Source organism: Carettochelys insculpta, chromosome 7 (assembly GCF_033958435.1).
Source record: "Carettochelys insculpta isolate YL-2023 chromosome 7, ASM3395843v1, whole genome shotgun sequence".
NCBI lineage: Eukaryota > Metazoa > Chordata > Testudines > Carettochelyidae > Carettochelys > Carettochelys insculpta.
This window is the reverse complement of record NC_134143.1, coordinates 7098534-7117781: the sequence shown is the minus strand read 5'-3', so window position 1 is coordinate 7117781 and position 19248 is coordinate 7098534. Positions and strand designations below refer to the sequence as shown.

Genomic DNA, 19248 nt, shown 5'->3' with positions numbered 1-19248 from the left:
AGAGGTGGGATCGGTAGCAATGCGTGCCGGATTCAGGGGTGAGGCCCGGGGGTGATTGCTTAGGGTGTGCAGGGCTGTGGCTGATCCGAACAGTGTACGCTCATCCCGCCCAAGACGAGCACGAGGGGTTCCCACCTTTCTAGCTCGCAGGCGAAAACTCGTAAGAGGGACACTGAATTCCCATCCAAACATGTGTGAAAGGCTCTGATCGGCGAAGGAGTGGCAGCTTGCGGAGCGCCTGTTGAAAGGAAGGAGACCCTTGGGTTGAAGGGGGGGAGTTTGAAGGCTGGGGGCTGTCTGGGGCCATGAGTGGGAGGGAGGGTTAAAACCCAGTGGCGGGTAGGGTCCATGGGGCAGGTGGGGGGGTTCAGGCTGCTGCAGGTTGTGTGGGGGGGGGAGGTCAGGCTGCGGTGGGTTAGGTCTGAGGGCCAGCAAGGGTCTATGGGGCCGGTGTTAGGGGGGTTGGCTAAGGCTGCCAGGGCCACAGGGCCGGCGGGGGTCAGACTGCCAGGCTGGTCTGTGGGGCTGGCGGGGAAGTCAGGCTGCCACAGGCTGGGGCCGTGGAGCAGACGGCATCGGGGGCGGGGCCGGACTGCGGTGGGTTGGAGCTGGGGGGAGGGGGGTGAGGCTCGTATTAGCGGGGGAAGTCCAACCATCCAGTGAACAAAGGTAAATCTGTGTCCCCCTTGTTTCAGTGAGCACTTGTAAGTAAAGGACTCGTTCAACGAGGGCTGAGTGCAGACAGCTTTCCGCAGGGCTGTGAAGGGTTGCGGTGTGTGCCTGACGGGGTGCTGTGCGCACAAAGGGGGCCAGAGCGTACGGATGAGTGCGCAGGGGTAAACAGAGGTGTGTCTCAGGCTGTGTGTAAACCTGCTGGGGTGGAGATGTTCAGAGCTGTGAAATGGGTACATGGTGCATGCCGGCGAGCGATGAGGCATGGTAGGGCCGGGGGCTGCCATAAGGGGCTGCGTGGGTCGGGCAGGGTTGTTAGGGTGTGGGGGAAATCTACTGAGGGAGTACAGGGCTGGGTGGGTCGGGCGGGGTTGTTAGGGTGTGGGGGAAATCTACTGAGGGAGTACAGGGCTGGGTGGGTCGGGCATGTGATGCGTACAGAAGAGTTGTGAGCTGTGGGCTACAGATAGTGGTGTGAACCAGGATGTGGCTGGGGTGGAGGTGGTTGGTCTAGGCCGTGGTTCCCTAATTGTTCGGCTTCACACACCCCTTTTCTATTTCTGAGACATCCTCACACCATCCCCGCCTCTTCTTTACCATCGTCCCCCCCCCAACAAGCAATTCAACTCATCATTTAAAATAAACACAAAAACGTGATGTAAAAATGTTGCTTAAAATGAAAAATAAGCACAAATACTTTTTCTTGGCCCCTTGCAGGTGCTCAGTGCAGCCCCAGCTGCCTGCCTGCCTGAGCCCCACGCTGCCAGAGAACCGACCAAGCCCCGCGCTGTTCAGGCCAGCCACCTGAGCCTTGTGCTGCTGGGCCCAGCCGCCAGCCGCCAGCCGCCAGCCGCCCACCTCAGCCTCTCCTCTCCTCCAAAACCAGGCACCACCAGCCCTCTGCTCTGATCCCATCCCCCTCTCCCGAGCCAGGCACTCCCCAGCCCCCATCTAACCTATGCTCCTCCCCCTCCCTCAACCCACACTCACTCACCTTTGCAGGAGGCACCTGGCTCCATGTGGGTCTTTGCTGGCTGCCTGCTTTTTATAGCGGCTGTGCTGGGTTGCCCATGTAAAACGGCAGGGGCTGAGATCCAGAAGCAAAGACGGACTCTTTCTCGGGGTGAGGGGAATAACTGGGGGGGGGGCTGGGTTGCCTCTCACCCCCCCCATAAATTTCTTCATACCCCCAGAGGGGCACGTCCCCCAGTTTGGGAAACCATGGCACAGAGGGTGAGCCTGGCTCTGTGTCTTGGCATTGGGGTGGTCACCCTGTGCAGGGCTCTGAGTGAAGGCGATTTGGGAGGGGGTTATTTTGGTAGGCAGGGCTGTGTGGTGGGGTACTCAGAACAGGCATGGGGGGCCTGGAGGGAACGCCTAGGCTTGTGTGGGAAAGGACAGGAATCATGTGGGTTTGTAGGGCTGTACGGGGTATATGGTGGTTGTTAGGGGCATGTAGGTCTGTAGGTACAGGTGGGGTAGGGCTAGCAGCTGGGGGCAGGGAAGGGTGCACCTCAGAGGGGTGCAAGACCTGAGGGTGTCTCTCGGGGTGGAAGGGGGCTTAATGCGGGAGGGGTGTAGCTCAGGGCGCAAGAAAGGTCTGTGCACCAGGATGGGTGGAGCCAGCGAAGACCTGCAGGAGGCAGGGCGAGGGGTGCGGCTGGGCGCGGGGAAGGAGCCAGGGCTCGCACAGAGGAGGGGTGTAGCCGGCCGCGGGGCGGGGCGGCGGGGCGGGGCCCCAGGGGGCGGTACTGCGGCCGCGCTGGGCGCCCAGTCCCCACAGACACAGACGAGCCCTTCTGCGGCTGGTGGCTGCGCTCCGGCCGGGCCATGCCGTCCTACACCGTCACCGTGGCCACCGGCACCCAGTGGTTCGCGGGCACCGACGACTACATCTACGTGAGCCTGGAGGGCACGGCGGGCTGCAGCGAGAGGCACCTGCTGGACAAGCCCTTCTACAACGACTTCGAGCGGGGCGCGGTGAGTGCGCGGCGGACGGCCCCGACCCTGCGCCCCCGGCCAGCTCCAGCCGTGCGCCCCGCGCCGCGGACACTCCAGCCCTGCGCTATGTTCCCAGCGCCGCGGAGAGCTCCAGCCGTGCGCCCCCTGCGCCGTGCGCCCCGCGCCGCGGACACTCCAGCCCTGCGCTATGTTCCCCGCGCCGCGGAGAGCTCCAGCCGTGCGCCCCCTGCGCCGTGCGCCCCGCGCCGCGGACACTCCAGCCCTGCGCTATGTTCCCCGCGCCGCGGAGAGCTCCAGCCGTGCGCCCCCAGCCCCGGCCCTGCGCCCCGCGTTGCGGACACTCCAGCCCTGCACCCCCTGCGCTATGCGCCCCGCGCCGCGGAGAGCTCCAGCCGTGCGCCCCCAGCCCCGGCCCTGCGCCCCGCGTTGCGGACACTCCAGCCCTGCGCCCCCAGCCCCAGCCCTGCACCCCGCGCCGAGGACACTCCAGCCCTGCGCTCTGCGCCCCGCGCCGCAGAGAGCCCCAGCCCCGGCCTTGCGCACCGCGCCGTGGACACTCCAGCCCTGCGCCCTCCGCTGCCCCAGCCAGCCCCTGTCCTGTGCCAGGCGCTCTGCTCTGGTCTGGCCTGGCCAGCCCCAGCTATGTGCCTTGAGAGCCGAGCTCTGGATAACCCCTGCCAGCCCCTGCTCAGGGTCCACTCTGCCCCCTTCTTTCCTCAGCCAGCCTGGTGTCCCCTTGCCCCAGTCAACCCCTTTCCACAGGGCAGCTCCTCCTTCATGGGACTGTGACCCTTTCCCATAGCCCCCAGTACCTTTTCCACGCCCCTTTCCTGTTGTCCAGGCTGGGGCCCTCTGCGCCCTCCCCAGCTCTGAGACACCCACCTCTTGGGACAGCGCCCCCAGCTCTGCCTCCTGCCCCTGGGCCAGTGCCCTCTGCCTGCTCCGGCTCTCAGGACTGTGGAAGGCATCCTGTTCCCTCCCCTGCCATTGGTGCTAGGCACAGTTGCAAGCCAGTCGCCCTGCCTCAGTTTCCCCAGCCTGCAAAAGATGTCAGAATGCTTCACTGGAGCGCTGTGGCGACAGATTTGTTAAGATTTGCAAAATGCGCTGGGAGCCTCCAAGGAAGGTGGACATCAAATCTTCCCATCTGGAACACACAGCATCTTCTGCCCTTGGGCTAGAACTTCAGCCTCACTTGAACACGGTTTAAGCTGCCCTCCAGGAAAAAAAATAAAATGAGATGTGCTCTCGGTGTGTATCATTTAATTCGGGACCTGGAGCAACTCAGTAGGTGTAAGGGTGTAACTTGGTCTATGTAAATATGAAATGAGACAGTTTGTGTGGTTTTTATCCAATTAAATAATCTCTTGATGACTCTTGGAATTATGTTGGCAGGTGAAGACCAGTCTTGGTACCTCCCTTGAGGTACCGGTTGGTTCCCTTGGCTGTTCCTCTCAGGAGGGCAATGGGTTTACCTGAGTACCCCTTCTGGGGGAGAGCCATGTTAATACAAGCTTTCAGGCCAAGACAAGGGAGTTACCTGCCAAGAGAGAGATTTGCGGCACCTTCTGGGGAACTAAGCCATCGGGGGAGGTTTATTTTCCGGGAATTTTCACACCCCTCTGTGACGTAGCAAGGTCGGCCTAATTTGTTAGTATAGTCCAGGCACTTGACACTTGTGCCTTGAGTGATTTAGTTGCCAAAGTCCTATTTTCACCCGTGATGTGGGCACATGGCAGCCCCAGACTCATACAGAGCGAATGGAACTTGGATGCTTTGGAAAACGTTACTCTCCGGTGTGGAAGTCCCATAGACTGCCAGCAAGATCGCACTCCCAAAGTTTGAAAATGCGACTCAGTCACTTAAAAAAAAAGGATCTGGTACTTTATGTCACATACATGGTTTGGTAAGTCATAACTTTCTGGGGCAGAAGCTGCCTCATTCCACATACCTGTGAGCATGCAGCACCAGCATTGCCTGTAGTCTGAGCGCTTGGTTGGCTAGCCAGGAGAGATTCAGACACTGCCCCACTGACAAGCAGCATGCCCACAGCCAGCAGTATGTGTTTCTACTGGAGGTGCACATCCGCACATCCCTTGCTGAGCATTAAATTTATTCTACCCATGGATGGAAAAAGTTAGAAGGAACCCTGCTCAGCACAGGGGCTCCCAGACTTAGGGGTCTGGACTCCAACTGAAATACAGATAAATAACTTAATCGTCATTAATCTCCTCCAGAGGAGACCCTGGCAATTACAGACCAGTAAGTCTAACATCAGTAAAGGGCAAATTAGTAGAAACAATAGTAAACAATAAAATTGTCAGACACGTAGAAGAACATGATTTGTTGGGCAAAAGTCAGCATGGTTTCTGTAGAGGGAAGTTGTGTCTTACTAATCTATTAGAGTTCTTTGAAGGGGTTAACAAACATGCAGACAGGGGGGATCCAGTGGACGTAATATACTTAGATTTCCAGAAAGCCTTTGACAAGGTCCCTCACCAAAGGCACTTATGTAAATTAGGTGGTCATGGGATAGGAGGAAAGATCATTTCATGGATTGGAAACTGGTTAAAAGACAGGAAACAAAGGGTTGGAATAAATGGTAAATTTTCACAATGGAGGGGGGTAACTAGTGGTGTTCTCCAAGGGTCAGTCCTGGGACCAATCCTGTTCAACTTGTTCATCAATGATCTAGAGAAAGGGGTAAGCAGTGAGGTGGCAAAGTTTGCAGATGATACCAAGGTGTTCAGGACAGTCAAAACCAAAGTAGATTGTGAAGAACTTCGAAAAGATCTCAGCAAACTGAGTGACTGGGCAGCAAAATGACAAATGAAATTTAATGTGGGTAAGTGTAAGGTAATGCACATTGGGAAAAATAATCCCAATTATACATACAATGTGATGGGGGCAAATTTAGATACAACAGATCAGGAAAGGGATCTTGGAATTATAGTGGATAGTTCTCTGAAGACATCCGCGCAGTCTGCAGCGGCAGTTAGTAAAGCAAATAGGATGTTAGGAATTATTAAAAAAGGGATAGAAAATAAGATAAAGAATATCTTACTTCCCCTATATAAAACTATGGTACGCCCACGTCTTGAGTACTGTGTGCAGATGTGGTCTCCTCACCTCAAAAAAGATATACTGGCATTAGAAAAAGTTCAGAAAAGGGCAACTAAAATGATTAAGGGTTTGGAAAGGGTCCCATATGAGGAGAGGCTAGAGAGGCTGGGACTTTTCAGTCTAGAAAAGAGGAGACTGAGGGGCGATATGATAGAGGTATATAAAATCATGAATGGTGTGGAGAAAGTGAATATTGAAAAGTTATTTACTTGTTCCCGTAATATAAGAACTAGAGGACACCAACTGAAATTAATGGGTAGTAGATTCAAAACTAATAAAAGAAAGTTTTTCTTCACACAGCGCACAGTCAACCTGTGGCACTCCTTGCCGGAGGAGGCTGTGAAGGCCAGGACTCTAACAGAGTTTAAAATAGAGCTTCATACATTTTTGGAGGTTAGGTCCATAAATGGCTATTAGCCAAGGGTAAGGTATGGTGCCCAGCCTTTGGTCAAAGGCTGGAGACAGATGGCAGGAGACAAATCACTTGATCATTGTCTTCAGTTCACCTCCTCTGGGGCACCTGGCGCTGGCCACTGTCAGCAGACAGGATACTGGGCTGGATGGACCTTTGGTCTGACCCAGTATGGCCGTTCTTATGTTCTTATATATTCACTATCCCAAATGATTTTATATGGTTCATGTGACACAATCGGTAGGTTGCCATTTTTACAGCATGCATTTGCTATATAGTACCTTAGAGTAAATATAAACCTAAGTTCCTACAGGCAACTGTATTGTCAGATCGTTGCAATAGGATGTGCTCAGGTTTTGTGGTTAAAGTCAATGTTTTCATGCCGAATACTTGATATCTGTCTAGGCACAGGCATGACAAACTGTGGCGAAGGCTGCAACATTTATTAGGTCAGTGACTTGCAAGGTAAAAAAGACCAAACAAAATCAAACAAAGCTGAACTGACACGGTCTCTCTGCATGTTATGCTTTTCCATATGGCTGCTGACGCCAGTCCTTTGCCAATGGCTTTTTTTCACAGTGGATTCCCCCGAGTAATTTTTCACCCCGAACGATGCTGTCTCAAACGCAGGCTGCACAAGGCAATCCGTTCTGTACTTAAAACAGAGCATCCACTGTGGAGTTTGTTAATGAAAACAGCTTTATCTACTGGTGTAGTCCCTTTCCATGTGTAGGCCAGGGGAATTGTCACTGTTACCCTGACACTTTCTTCCTCTGAATTCATTCAAATCAGGGTTATTGTGCAGTACAATGACTGAAGTCTTGGACAATTTCAGTGTAAGAGGTTTGCATGGCAGATGTGCTGTGAGGGAGGGAGATGGAAAGCAGGAAGAGACGTATACGGTGAAAGCCCCAACTCTGATATCCGTCGGACTCTCTCCTAGTATCGGACACAAACTGTTTAGAAAGTGGGTTTTAACAGGTTGCTTTTGAGTAAGTTCCTGTTAGTGCATAGATGTGTCACAGTTAAGTGTTGCAAGTTCCCCATTTGCTTCCAATTTCTCAATTAAGCCCTGTCTGTCTGTTTGCTGCTTGTCAAGTCTGTTCCCTGCTCTGAGTACAGAAGCTGGGGACCCACAAGAGACCTTAAAAATACCTCACCTCTATAGGGTTCTGCTTCAAAAACTTCCCAAGGTCACAGAGTCCTTGACCTGGGAGGTAGCAGCCAGGACACAAGTAAGAAAACACCCTTTAGAACCCACAAAAACATACTCCCTGTGGGGTAACCACAAGCTCTTTAAACCTCCCTTAGGAGAGAGCTTTAAAACAAACAGGAAGAAAGTAAGCTGCACTCTGATAGTGGACCTTGTGGTCTTAAGCAGGAATATACACAAATACTCCTCTAGGACACAGGAATCAAATCATTGTCTTAAAAAAAAGTAATTTATTAACAACACAAAAGATAAAGCATACTGGGAAAGTGATAAAGCATAGCTGGTTGTTAGGTGTTACAAGCAACAACAACAAAAAATGTTAGAACACAGAGAATTACTTCCGTTTAGAAGTTACAGTGTAGGTGGGGGTCCATCAGCCAGCCTGAGAAGTCCCACACCATACCCAAAATAACAAAGAACCTGATTGCATCTAATTAAACATTTACTTTCTACTTACACATCTGTATGCCCAGGTCATGTTGTGGCCTGAGCATTTACTGGATTCGTTAAGCCTGCTCAGGACTAAACATCTCAGGCTCCCTGCTTTAGCCAGAAAGAGCAAAAGACATCCTCAGCAGGTAATTGCTTCAGTTTAAAAGATCCTCTTCCCATTGGCTCACCCGGCTGCTTGCCAACAGAGAACTCCCTCTCTCTGGGTTTAGCCCTAAACAGGCATTCATTCATGACGTGCTTCCCAAATTACAGCCTTGATGGAAGTAATTCTCTGTGCGTTAACCTCTTCCGTTGCTCATAACACCCAGATCTGAAATAACATTAGTTCTGTGCTTCAATTCTGAGTCTTTCTGCGCAAAAGCTTCCTGGCTCAGAGCAGCGTCTCCTGTGGCAACAGGCTGAGAATGGCAGCCCCAGCCTGTACAAGCAGGTTAATTGCTATATGCACTGTGAGCGCTTAGGCCTACGTTTGGTAAAACATAAGTAAGGTGAACGTATGAACTCTGTCAAAAACTTTGAATTAAAGGCTGCTTTTCTGCATACAAGGAGACTGACAGAATCATAGGAGCTTAGCAGTAAGAGGGCCTACAAGGGTCAGCTAGGCCTGCCAGGATGAAGGATTTATTGGGTCTAACCCATCCAAGACAGAAAGCTCTGCAGCTTCCTTTGGAAAACCTCCAGTGAAGGAGCTAGAAGTTATGGTGGATGAAAGGCTGGATATGAGTAAACAGTGTGCCCTTGTAGCCAAGAAGGCTAACGGCATACTAGGGTGCATTAGGAGGAACATTTCGAGCAGATCTACAGAAGTAGTTATTCTTCTTTATTTGGCACTGGTAAGGCCAAATCTGGAATATTGTGTCCAGTTTTGGGCCCCCCCAGTATAAAAAGGATGTGGATGTGCTGGAGCAGGTTCAGCGAAGGGCAACAAAAATGATTAAGGCTCTGGAGCACAAGACCTATGAGGAGAGGCTGAGGGATTTGGGCTTGTTTAGTTTACAGAAGAGAAGACTTAGAGGTGATTTAATAGCAGCCTTCAACTTCCTGAAGGGGAGCTCTAAAAAGGAGGGTGAGAAACTGTTCTCAGTGGTGTCAGATGGCAGAACAAGGAGTAACGGTCGGGAGTGGAAGAGGGAGAGGTGTAGGTTAGATATTAGGAAAAACTCCTTCACCAGGAGGGTGGTGAAGCATTGGAATGCGTTGCCTAGAGAGGTGGTGGATTCTACATCCCTTGAGGTTTTTAAGTCCCAGCTGGACAAGGTCCTGGCTGGGATGACTTAGTGGGGGTTGATCCTGCTTGAAGCAGGGGGCTGGACTAGATGACCTACTGAGGTCCCTTCCAGCTCTGTGATTCTGTGACCTGCCCATGCAACCTGTTCCATTGTCCTACTGGTCTTAGAGTTAGGAATTTTTTGAGGTTTAATCTAAATCTGCTCTACCGTAGTTTGAACCCACTGCCTCTTGCCCTGCCCTTGTTGGCAAGAGAACCATTTTTCTCCCTCTTTTGTGTCAGCCTTTCAGTTATTTAAAGAACACTATCATCTCCACCTTGTCTCCTCTTTTCCAATCTAACCTATCTAGTTCCTTCAACCTTTGCTGACATGGCTTGTGTTCTATCACTTGAATCATCTTGGTCGTGTTTGCCTGAATCCTTTCCAGATTTTCTTCATTCGTCCTACACATCGGTGACCAAAACGGGCTGCAGGACTCAAGCTCAAGCCGAGCAGAGCAGTACTATCACCTCCCATGCCATGTAGGTTATGTCTCTCTTAATACTTCCGAAAAGATCATTTGCCGTTTCATGACCACATCTTATTGCTGATGAATGTTGAGATTATGATGCACCACAACTCCCACTTCGTTCTCAGCAGTGCTGCTGCCAAGCCATTTACCTTCATTCTGTGTTTGCACATTTGGGTTTTCTTCCCTACATGTAGCACTTAATTCTGTCTTACTTGAATTTCATTTTGCTGTCTGTAGCCCTGTTCTCCAGGTTATCAGGATCCCTCTGGATCTTAACTCTGTTCTCCAGAGTGTTAGCAACACCCCCAGCTTTGGGTCATCTGCGAACATGAGCAGTGTGCTTATTGCTACACCCACTTCAAACAATACCACACCCAGAACAGATCACGGTGGAAACACACATGAGAGATCCTTCCACTCTGACATCACTCCATTCATAGTTACTCTTTGGTTGCGGTTGGTTTTTTTTACCAATTCTGTATCCACTTAATGGTCATTCTGCCGTGCCTGTATTTCTTCAGCTTACATATCAGAATATCAGCTTGTGATGCTGTTGCAAAAAAAAAAAAAAAAAAAAAGACCAAACATGATTCTAGGATGCATTAACAGGTGTGTTGTGAGCAAGACACAAGAAGTCATTCTTCTTCTCTACTCTGCGCTGGTTAGGCCTGAGCTGGAGTATTGTGTCTAGTTCTGGACACCGCAGTCCAAGAAAGATGTGGAGAAATTGGAGAGGGTCCAGAAAAGAGCGACAAGAGTGATCAAAGAGCTAGAGAACGTGACCTAGGAAGAAAGGCTGAAAGAATTGGGCTTGTTCAGTTTGGCAAAAAGAAGATTGAGGGGGGACATGATAGCGGTTTTCAGATATCTGAAAGGGTATCATAAGGAGGAGGGAGAAAACTTGTTCTTCTTGGCCTCTGAGGATAGAACAAGAAGCAATGGGCTTAAACTGCAGCAAGGGAGGTTTAGGTTGGACATTAGGAAAAAGTTCCTAACTGTCAGGGTGGTCAAACACTGGAATAAATTGCCTAGGGAGGTTGTGGAATCTCCATCTCTGGAGATATTTAAGAACAGGTTAGAGAGATGTCTATCAGGGATGGGCTAAACAGTACTTGGTCCTGCAATGAGGACAGAGGGCTGGACGCAATAACCTCTTGAGGTCCCTTCCAGTCCTGATATTCTGTGAATCTATAAATATCCTGTGGGAATGAGTCAAAATCTTTGCTAAAGTCCCGTTACAGTATGTCTGCCACATTCCGTTTATCCACCAAGCTATTTATCTTTCCAAAGATGGAAGTCATGCTGGTTTGGCAGGATTTGTCCTTAGCCACCAGAAGGAAAATATTGAACTGTTAGGGTTCAAGTGTTACTAATATGGCACAATAGGTCATTTACTGTCTGTAGGGCTTGTTTAATAGAAATAAATTTTACATTTTTTGTGTTTAATTAAATGCCAATTTCCACCCTTATGTTGCTTGACACAAATCATGAGGAAAAAGTTAATTATCTAGTAAATAACCAATATATCATTGACCAGTTTCTAAAATATTAAAAATGCACAATTAATTAACAGGGATCTGAAAATAGTAAGCTATATAATTGCTTAAATAAATGGATATAGTTATAGTATGCCCTTCTAGAGAGCAAAAAGATGTACTACTTCTACAATAAAGGTGCTGTTCAGTTGTAAATCAACATATTCGTGATTCTATTAACCAAAGAGAATGCACGTGTTTAGAAAATCACAGAAGTACTAATGTTTAAAAGTAAACTTTACCATTACAGTTAAAATTAAAAATTAAAATTCCTGATTTAAATCAAGGTTTTCTACTTGGTGATTTCCCCTGCAATACGTTTTTGAAATGCTCGTGAAAAGACAAAAATAATTGGGGTCTGTTTAGGCTAACTGGGTAAGCCTTTTCTGTTACTTGAACTTGTGTGTGTATTTGACAGCTCTGAAATGAGTAATTTCCACCATCTGAATGCCAATGAGTCAGTGGTGGTCGTGTTATTTCAGTTGTAACTCTTTTTCAAGTCAACTTAACATTGTTCTGTATTTTAAATCTTTGATCCGTCTATTCTCTGATGGTGACAGTGAAAGTCAACCAATTCCTGGCTCTGTCCCAGACTTCTCGTGAGAGTCTGGAAGTGCCACTTGTTCTCTGCCAGCTTTGTCCACATATCTTCTCTGGAAATACCATCACTGGACCTAACCAGATTAATCACAGGCACGTTCTCATGCTCCTCTACTAACACCATATATGCCATCATGTGCCAACAATGCCCAGATGCTTTGTATATTGGACAGACTTCTAACTCCCTTAGACAAAGGGTCAACGGGCACAAAACAGACATCAAAACACCCCAGATCCACAAACCAGTTAGTCGACATTTTAATGGAATAGGGCATTCTCTTCATGACTTAAGAGTATGCGTGTCACTGAAAAAAAATTTTTGCACCACTATTCAAAGAGAAGCAGCCGAACTGGCTTTTATATTCAAATTAGGCACATTAACATGTGGTTTGAAACGGGATGGGAACTTTCTGAGTCACTATAGGGACTCATCTGCATACTTGGCTTAATCTAATTCTTGACCTTCCCCCCAGCCCCTCCACTCTCTGATTTGCTCACCTTGATCATTTGTTTTCTAATTTGTCCTCCTTGCTCACTGTTTTTGGTTCTCTGTGCCTTAAATATTGAGTCTGTTCTGGTCTGGCTATGGTCTGAAGAAGTGGGTCTGTCCCACAAAAGCTCACCTAATAAATTATTTTGCTAGTCTTTAAAGTGCTACTTGACTGCTTTTTGTTTTCACTTGTTCTCTGTGTGCCTCAGTTCACCACAGCGCTTCAAAGGGGAAGAATAGAGCTCTTCGCCTCCCATGCTTTGCCTGCCACGTCCGTTTGGACTGCGAGTTGCCTGCATGGGTAGGGTGACCCTTTGAGCTGAAAGGGTAATGCCAGCTTAAGGAGACATCCCTAGCTTGATTCTGAGCTAGTGTGCTAAAACGAGAGTGCAGTGGGTGTCTCAGTGTGGTTCCGTGGTGCTTGGAAGTATGTGGCCCAAGGCAACAGGACAATCGCCAACCCATGCGATCTTACCAGTTTGCACCAGCTCCAGAGGTTACTGCTATGCACATGTCCTGAAAGGGTCTTCAAAGATGGGACTATTGTGTCCAGTTTTGGGCCCCCCACTGCAAAAAGGATGTGGATGTGCTGGAGCAGGTTCAGCGGAGGGCAACAAAAATGATTAAGGGGCTGGAGTATGAGGGGTTAGCTGGCCCACGTATGCACCCGTCCAAGAGGCTAGGAATGTCTTCAGCGTGATCGGTCCCCTCCTGCCACTCATATTGCCACGACGACATAATTTGTGGCTCACTGGTATGATCAGAGTGGGCAGAGGTAAGTCTCCTTGAGGTGAAATTTACGCCCCTATTTGTGTTCTTCAAGTGCCCAGTGCCCTGAGGCCCTGATCACAGCTGGAGCCTCTTATTGGCTGTGTAACGCCAGCAAATAATGTTAAATAACATTGGCAATAATCAGCATAAAACCCTGGCACTTGCACTGTGGAATTATTAACAAATCCCTGACTGGATTTATGAGCTTTCTCTTAGCGGTTGTGTTGCTCAAACACACCGGATCGGTGCATGGCTGATGAATGTGCCACATAGCTCCTGAGAGCTTTTACAAGTGCATTTAAGGAGAATGTGCCCGCAGAACATGCTAATGAGTACACACCCGCTGCAGGTGCCAAGAACATGGCAAGTCCATTCATGCAGGACAAGCCAGATGGATGAGTCGGCTAGAACTGCTGTACGGTTGTGTTTTGTGGTAGTACTGGGAAAGCAGTCATAGAACCATAGAATCATAGGGCTGGAAGGGACCTCAGGAGGTCATCTAGTCTAGCCCCCTGCTTCAAGTAGGATCAACCCCAACTAAGTCATTCCATCCAGGACCTCATGAAGCCGGGACTTAAAAACCTCTAGGGACTGAGAATCCACCACCTCTCCAGGCAACACATTCCAGTGCTTCACCACACTCCTGGTGAAGTAGTTTTTCCCAATATCCAACCTACTCCTCTCCTCCTGTAAATTCAGACCATTGCTCCTTGTTCTGCCGTCTGACACCACTGAGAACAGTCTCTCTCCATCCTCTTTAGAGCTCCCCTTTAGGAAGTTGAAGGCTGCTATTAAATTACTCCTTAGTCTTCTCTCCTGTAAACTAAACAAGCCCAAATCCCTCAGCCTCTCCTCGTAGGTCATGGGCTCCAGCCCCTTAATCATTTTTGTTGCCCTCCACTGAATCTGCTCCAGCACATCCACATCCTTTTTGTACTTGGGGGTCCCAAAACTGGACACAATATTCCCACCTTTGAAGACCCTTTCAGGACATGTGCATAGCAGTAACCCCTGGAGCTGGTGCAAACTGGTAAGATCGCATGGGTTGGAGATTGTGCAGTTGTCTTGGGCCACATGCTTCCAAGCACCACAGAACCATGCTGAGACAGAAGAAGAAAAATCTGCATTTGTGCCGTTTCAGGAAGGCGTTTGTAGACGTAAATGAGCTGAGCTGGAAACAGGCCTACATGCGTTAGAAGCCGTATTATAAAGCCACTGTGAATAGCATGGTCTGGGCTGAAGAAAATGAGTGTGATGTTGCTAAAGTCACGCCCATGAGGTGTGAAATACAGGTCTGGTCAGGAGCTTCTTATAGCAGAGGTGCCTTCAGGAGGGCCTGTGGAGTAAACTGGGAGGCGCAGGCAGAGGTGTACGTAGCAGAAACAAGTCAAGCATTGTCATTTTTGACAGGAACCTTGAAAAGCTCGGAGGGGAAATATTTTGCACCCTGGTCCCTTCAGTTCCCAGGTGTGACCCAGAATCCTTTGCTCAGGCTGATGGACAAAGAAGCAAGACCTCTTGTTGGTGCTGGAAGATGCCACTGGGTTTGAACTGAGGAGGGAGAGGGTTGGGTGGGCAGATAAGCAAAGGGCACTGGAAGGCAGCTGCTGTGGGAGCGTGGGACCTGGCCGTGCTGCAAAGATAGTGGAGGGGTGGCCTGCAGTCGGCGCTGCCAGAGCTGGGAACTAGTTGTGGCTGCTCTAGGTGTTGGGGGGAGCCTTTAAACATGTTTCCCTATGCACAGCAGTACAGGCAGCTGGAGGCGGTGCAGTGGGGCATATGGAGAAATACAGTCTATCAGAGGAGTCCGTTATTCAGGAGTGCACCTGCTGGTGAGGCTGCAAGGGTTATTTCTGGTCTGCTTGGATGTGCTTTTGTTTGTGGGAAAATACTCGGCATGACCTGCAGATTCTGACGCCTTGATCTCGGCAGCTGTGCTCCCATTAACTTCAAGGGGAGCAGGATTTTGCCTGCTGCCCATTAAAGGCACGGGGGTTTGATTCTTTTCCTGATGTGACCATTGGCTTAAGCAGAGGTTGATGAGGGAGAGGTAGATTGGATATTAAGAAAAACTATTTCGCAAGGTGGGTGGGGAAGCACTGCAATGCGTTACCAAGAGAGATGGTGAAATAACCCCAGAGGTTATTAAGTCCCGGCTTCGTAGAATCATAGACTCATAGGACACGAGAACGGGAAGGGACTTTAAGAGGTCATGGCAGGACCAAGCACTGTCTCAACCATCCCCAATAGATGTCTCGCTAACTTGCTCTTAAATATCTCCAGTGATAGAGATTCCACAACCACAATTTATTCCAGTGTTTGACCACCCTGACAGTTAGGAAGTTTTTCCTAATGTCCAACCTAAAGGTACCTTGCTACAGTTTAAGCCCATTGCTCCAGGTTTGACAAAGCCCTGGCTGGGATGATTTAGTTGGGGTAGATCCTGCTGGAAGCAGGGGGCTGGACCAGATGACCTCCTGATGTCCCTTCCAGCCTGAGGATTCTATGATTCTATGATTTATGTTCATCTTACACAGGGCCAGGCAAGTCACTAGCGCTTAAATGTTCATGATCAGTGCTTGCAATTCCTCTGCCCTGTTCCTCAGATGCAGAGCAGCCACCTTCTGCCCTGGCCTGGATGGCCTCAGGTCTTCTGTCTGAGTACCGAATTCAAATGAGCTCTTTTTCCTCATCGGTGGAGATAACCCATGTTCTTCAGAAGCAGTAGCACCTTCTAACTTCCTCTGTCTGTGGCTGTTCTCAGAGCCGGGATCCTGCTGTCCTAGTACCTCAGGAGTGAGGGAAGAGTCAGACAACCCTATCATCAAAACCTGCTCCAACAGGACTTCTAAGAACCACTCCAGGGAACAGCTCGAAGGGGGAGACACTCTCCCTGGCTCCTAGTGGGTTGGTTCAGGAAGTTGCTAGTTGTTGGGGAGATTGTCTGGAGGAGGGAAGGGTAAATAGCTTGAGACGTATGACTTGGGTGAGTAGGGTTGGGGAGGCAGAGCAGGAGGACTGGGGCTGAAGGTGATACATAACAGCTATTTGATGGCCTTCGGGTAGAGAGTGAAGCTGCTAGGATGGGAGCAGGAGTGCAGCAACTAACATCAATGGAATGCAAGAAAGGGAAAGTGGATCTGAGTATGCGAAGGCGTTTCCTGTTGATGAAATCTTTCAGTCACTGCGTTACTCTCCAAAACAATTGCTGGGAAGCAATGCAAACAGGACTGGGGAAGACACCTGGAAAAGCACTGGCAGGAACAGCCTTGCCTGGCTTGAGGGGCAGAGCAGAGGGGTTGAAACGCTCTCTCTTTTCTAACTGCCCAGTCCCCGGCAGCGATGTGGGACAGGCGGCTGATACTCTGGTGCTGCATGAAGTGCAGAGCGTGTACGTGTGACAGGCAGCTGTCGTGACACAGATTGAGCGTGTATGTGACAGTGACTTGGAGAGGTCGGGGGGACTGGGTGTGTGTCACAACGTGCTGGGTAAGTTCCTGAGCCTCTTGAAGGGAAATCCGTCCTGCTGTGTTCGCTGCCCTCCTGAGTGAGTCACTGACCATCCACGTGTCTCTCTCCCTCTCCCTGACCCCTGCTCTGCAGGGTTGGGGTACAGGGGCAGGGGAACACCCTGACTGCAGCATTACCCTCTCCCCTCCACCCCCGTCCCTCTGCACAGCTTGCAGGAGAATCCCAGGAGCAGCTCGGCTGCAGGTGGAACCGGGTAGAGCAGCGGTGTCCAAGAAGAAGACACCCAATTGCCACATGCCCTGCACCCCCTAAGCCAGGCACCCTATCCCCCACCCGACCAGAAGCCGTATCCCTTCCACCTCCAGCCAGGAACCCTACCTCCCTACCCCCGGTGGCTCATCAGAGCCAGGCATTTGGAGCCACCCAGCCACGCTGTCCAGAGAGCCGATGCACTGGCTCGGGCAGTGGCATGGCAGCTGCTCGGGTGCCACACAGCAGCTGTGTGGCTGGCTCAGGCCGTGTGATGGCTCCGCTCTCGGTGCTGGCCCCAAGCCAGCCACGAGGCGCCCAAACTCCCCGGCTGCCGCCACCAAGTGGCAGCTAAGGAGCCTCCTCATGAGCCGCCACACCAGCCCACTGACCTGCATTGGCCACCATATGCTTCGCCGTTCACCACGTGTGGTAAGCAGGGAGCGTGTTGGACACCACGGAGGGAGCAGGAGGGACAGCTAAGCACAAGCTGCTGGCTGTAAGCGTGCACCCTCTGATAATCAGCTGGGTGGGCCAGAGAGAAACGCTTGGCATGCCAGATCCAGCCTCTGGCCGTGATTTTGCCCACGCCTGCACTATCAACTGGTATCTCATGGAGTTGGTTGCAAAAATAAAAGCCATCCTGAAGTGTTTTAAATCAGACCCCTTTCCCCTCTCCTGGTTCGACGGGTGTTTGTTGACATTTGCGGCCCGTTTCTGACCTGATATTTGTGACTTCGTCTTGACCCATAAAAAAATGGGAGGGCTTGAGTCAACTGACCTCAGAGTGACTGGAAGCATCAGTAAAAAGCAAACCTGGAAAGAGCAAGCGGAGAGCAGTTTGTAGCCCACGGGCAGCCAACGTGACAGGTCACAAATATGCAGCATCATAGCAGAGGGCGCTAACCTCAGCGGAGGAGGAGTTTGTGTTGGTTTCTAAGAATACCGAAAATATTCAAAAACCACAAACTGGGGAAGTTCCATTTTGCAGCCACATCAAGGAACACATTTAAAACAAAGTCTGATTCCAGCACTGTCTCTGCCCCCAGCTTGTCTTTCTGGGAATTCTCTGCCTTGCTTCTTCTGAGGGGTCGTGGGAACAGCTTGGACTCGACTCCAGTCACATGATGGTCCTAGCCAGTTCCGTGTGGCTATGGTCAACGGCTTGTTGTCCTGCACCTTCTGCAACAGGAGCGTCAGATGCTGCCGTTCTGACTTGCCTAACTCAGAGATCAGTGCCCCGACCTACAAGACATGGCCCATCCATAGACTAAGAGGCAGTCTTCACCCTAAAGACCTTGTCGTTTAAACAGATGAGACGGAAGGGGGTGGGAGAAAGAAACTAGCGTTATCCCTCGTTTTCACTTGGAGACCTGAGACACACAAACCAGAGGTGGCTTCTCCCAGGATCTGCGCTATCTCTGTCACAGAGCTGGACCATGAACCAAGATCTGATTTCCAGTCCAGGCCTTCATCCCCAAACCAAATGTTCTCTCAGTATGCGTGACGAGGGCCAGAACAGTGGTCTGGCTGGTGGGGCACCCCTGCATGTCTGAGCATGACTGCTGACTATTCTCTCCTGCCCTCTGCTGATGGCTGCTGCAGCCCTGGGGCAGTCCCCTCATCTCATGGCTCAGCCAGCCAGGCCGTCACAGTAACTCCTGCTCCGCAGGGAAGAGAGAGGCCAACCAAGCCAAGCATCCAGGCTGGCCTGCCTCCTTGTTTCTGGGCCCAGTGAGCTGAACACCCTCTCTTAGAGCTCCCAGGGATCCCTATCACCTCCTCAGGGACTTCCCATCTCCTTGCCAGTGGCGGATGGAGGAGATCAGGGTTGCCTCTGCCCTGGGTTCCAGACCAGGACAGGCCGTCAGGGATCACTCCAAAGGTCTTCTTGTTGCCACCTCCCTGGACATCTTCCTACCGACCAAGCCTTTCCCTGGGCTTTTCTTCAGGGGGCCCCTCTTTTAGGGCTGGGGCTTGCAGGGCTCTGCCCTGGAATCCCCCAGCAAAATCCCAAACCAAATAAAAACCAGCTTGTGCCCTTCTCAAGCTTGGCGGTTCATCCCTCCCATCTCCTGAGCCCCATTCCTCAACTGGGCACTCCCTGCAAGTCCAGATTCCCCACTTTTACCAGGTTTCCTGACATTGGATCTGCTCCCTCACATACGTGGCTGTTCCGTGTCTCTCCTGGCACCCACACATGGACATCTCTGTGCAGAAGAGGGTCTCAGGTCCAGCCTTCCCCCGGGGGCTTTCTCCTGAGCTCACTTCTCCCACGTCCCAGAGTGACTACAGAGATCCTTCCTCCAGCTCCCTTCTCTGCGCCAGGCTTCCTGCCTTTATCCTCACACCCAGCTCCTCTCCCAGCTGGGATTTTCCTTTCGTTTAGGCTGGCTGGCCCATGCTCTGGGTGCAGCCAGGTGGGTCAACTGGCTTCTCAGACCCACTGTAACACTTATAATGCTCTGTGTGTGTGTGTGTGTGTGTGTGTGTGTGTGTGTGTGTGTGTGTGTGAGAGAGAGAGAGAGAGAGAGAGAGAGAGAGAGAGAGAGAAAGA

At 50.6% G+C, this 19248-nt stretch overlaps 1 protein-coding gene across 1 annotated transcript in view; it reads left to right on the top strand.

Moving 5' to 3' along the window:
- Window positions 1-2502: 2502 nt before the first annotated feature.
- Window positions 2503-19248, top strand: part of ALOX5 (arachidonate 5-lipoxygenase) — a 57913-nt gene continuing 41167 nt past the window's right edge. Inside the window, exon 1 of the mRNA XM_074999843.1 lies at window positions 2503-2652. Within this exon, the coding sequence (XP_074855944.1) occupies window positions 2503-2652 (150 nt within the window). The remainder of the gene's footprint in view (window positions 2653-19248) is intronic.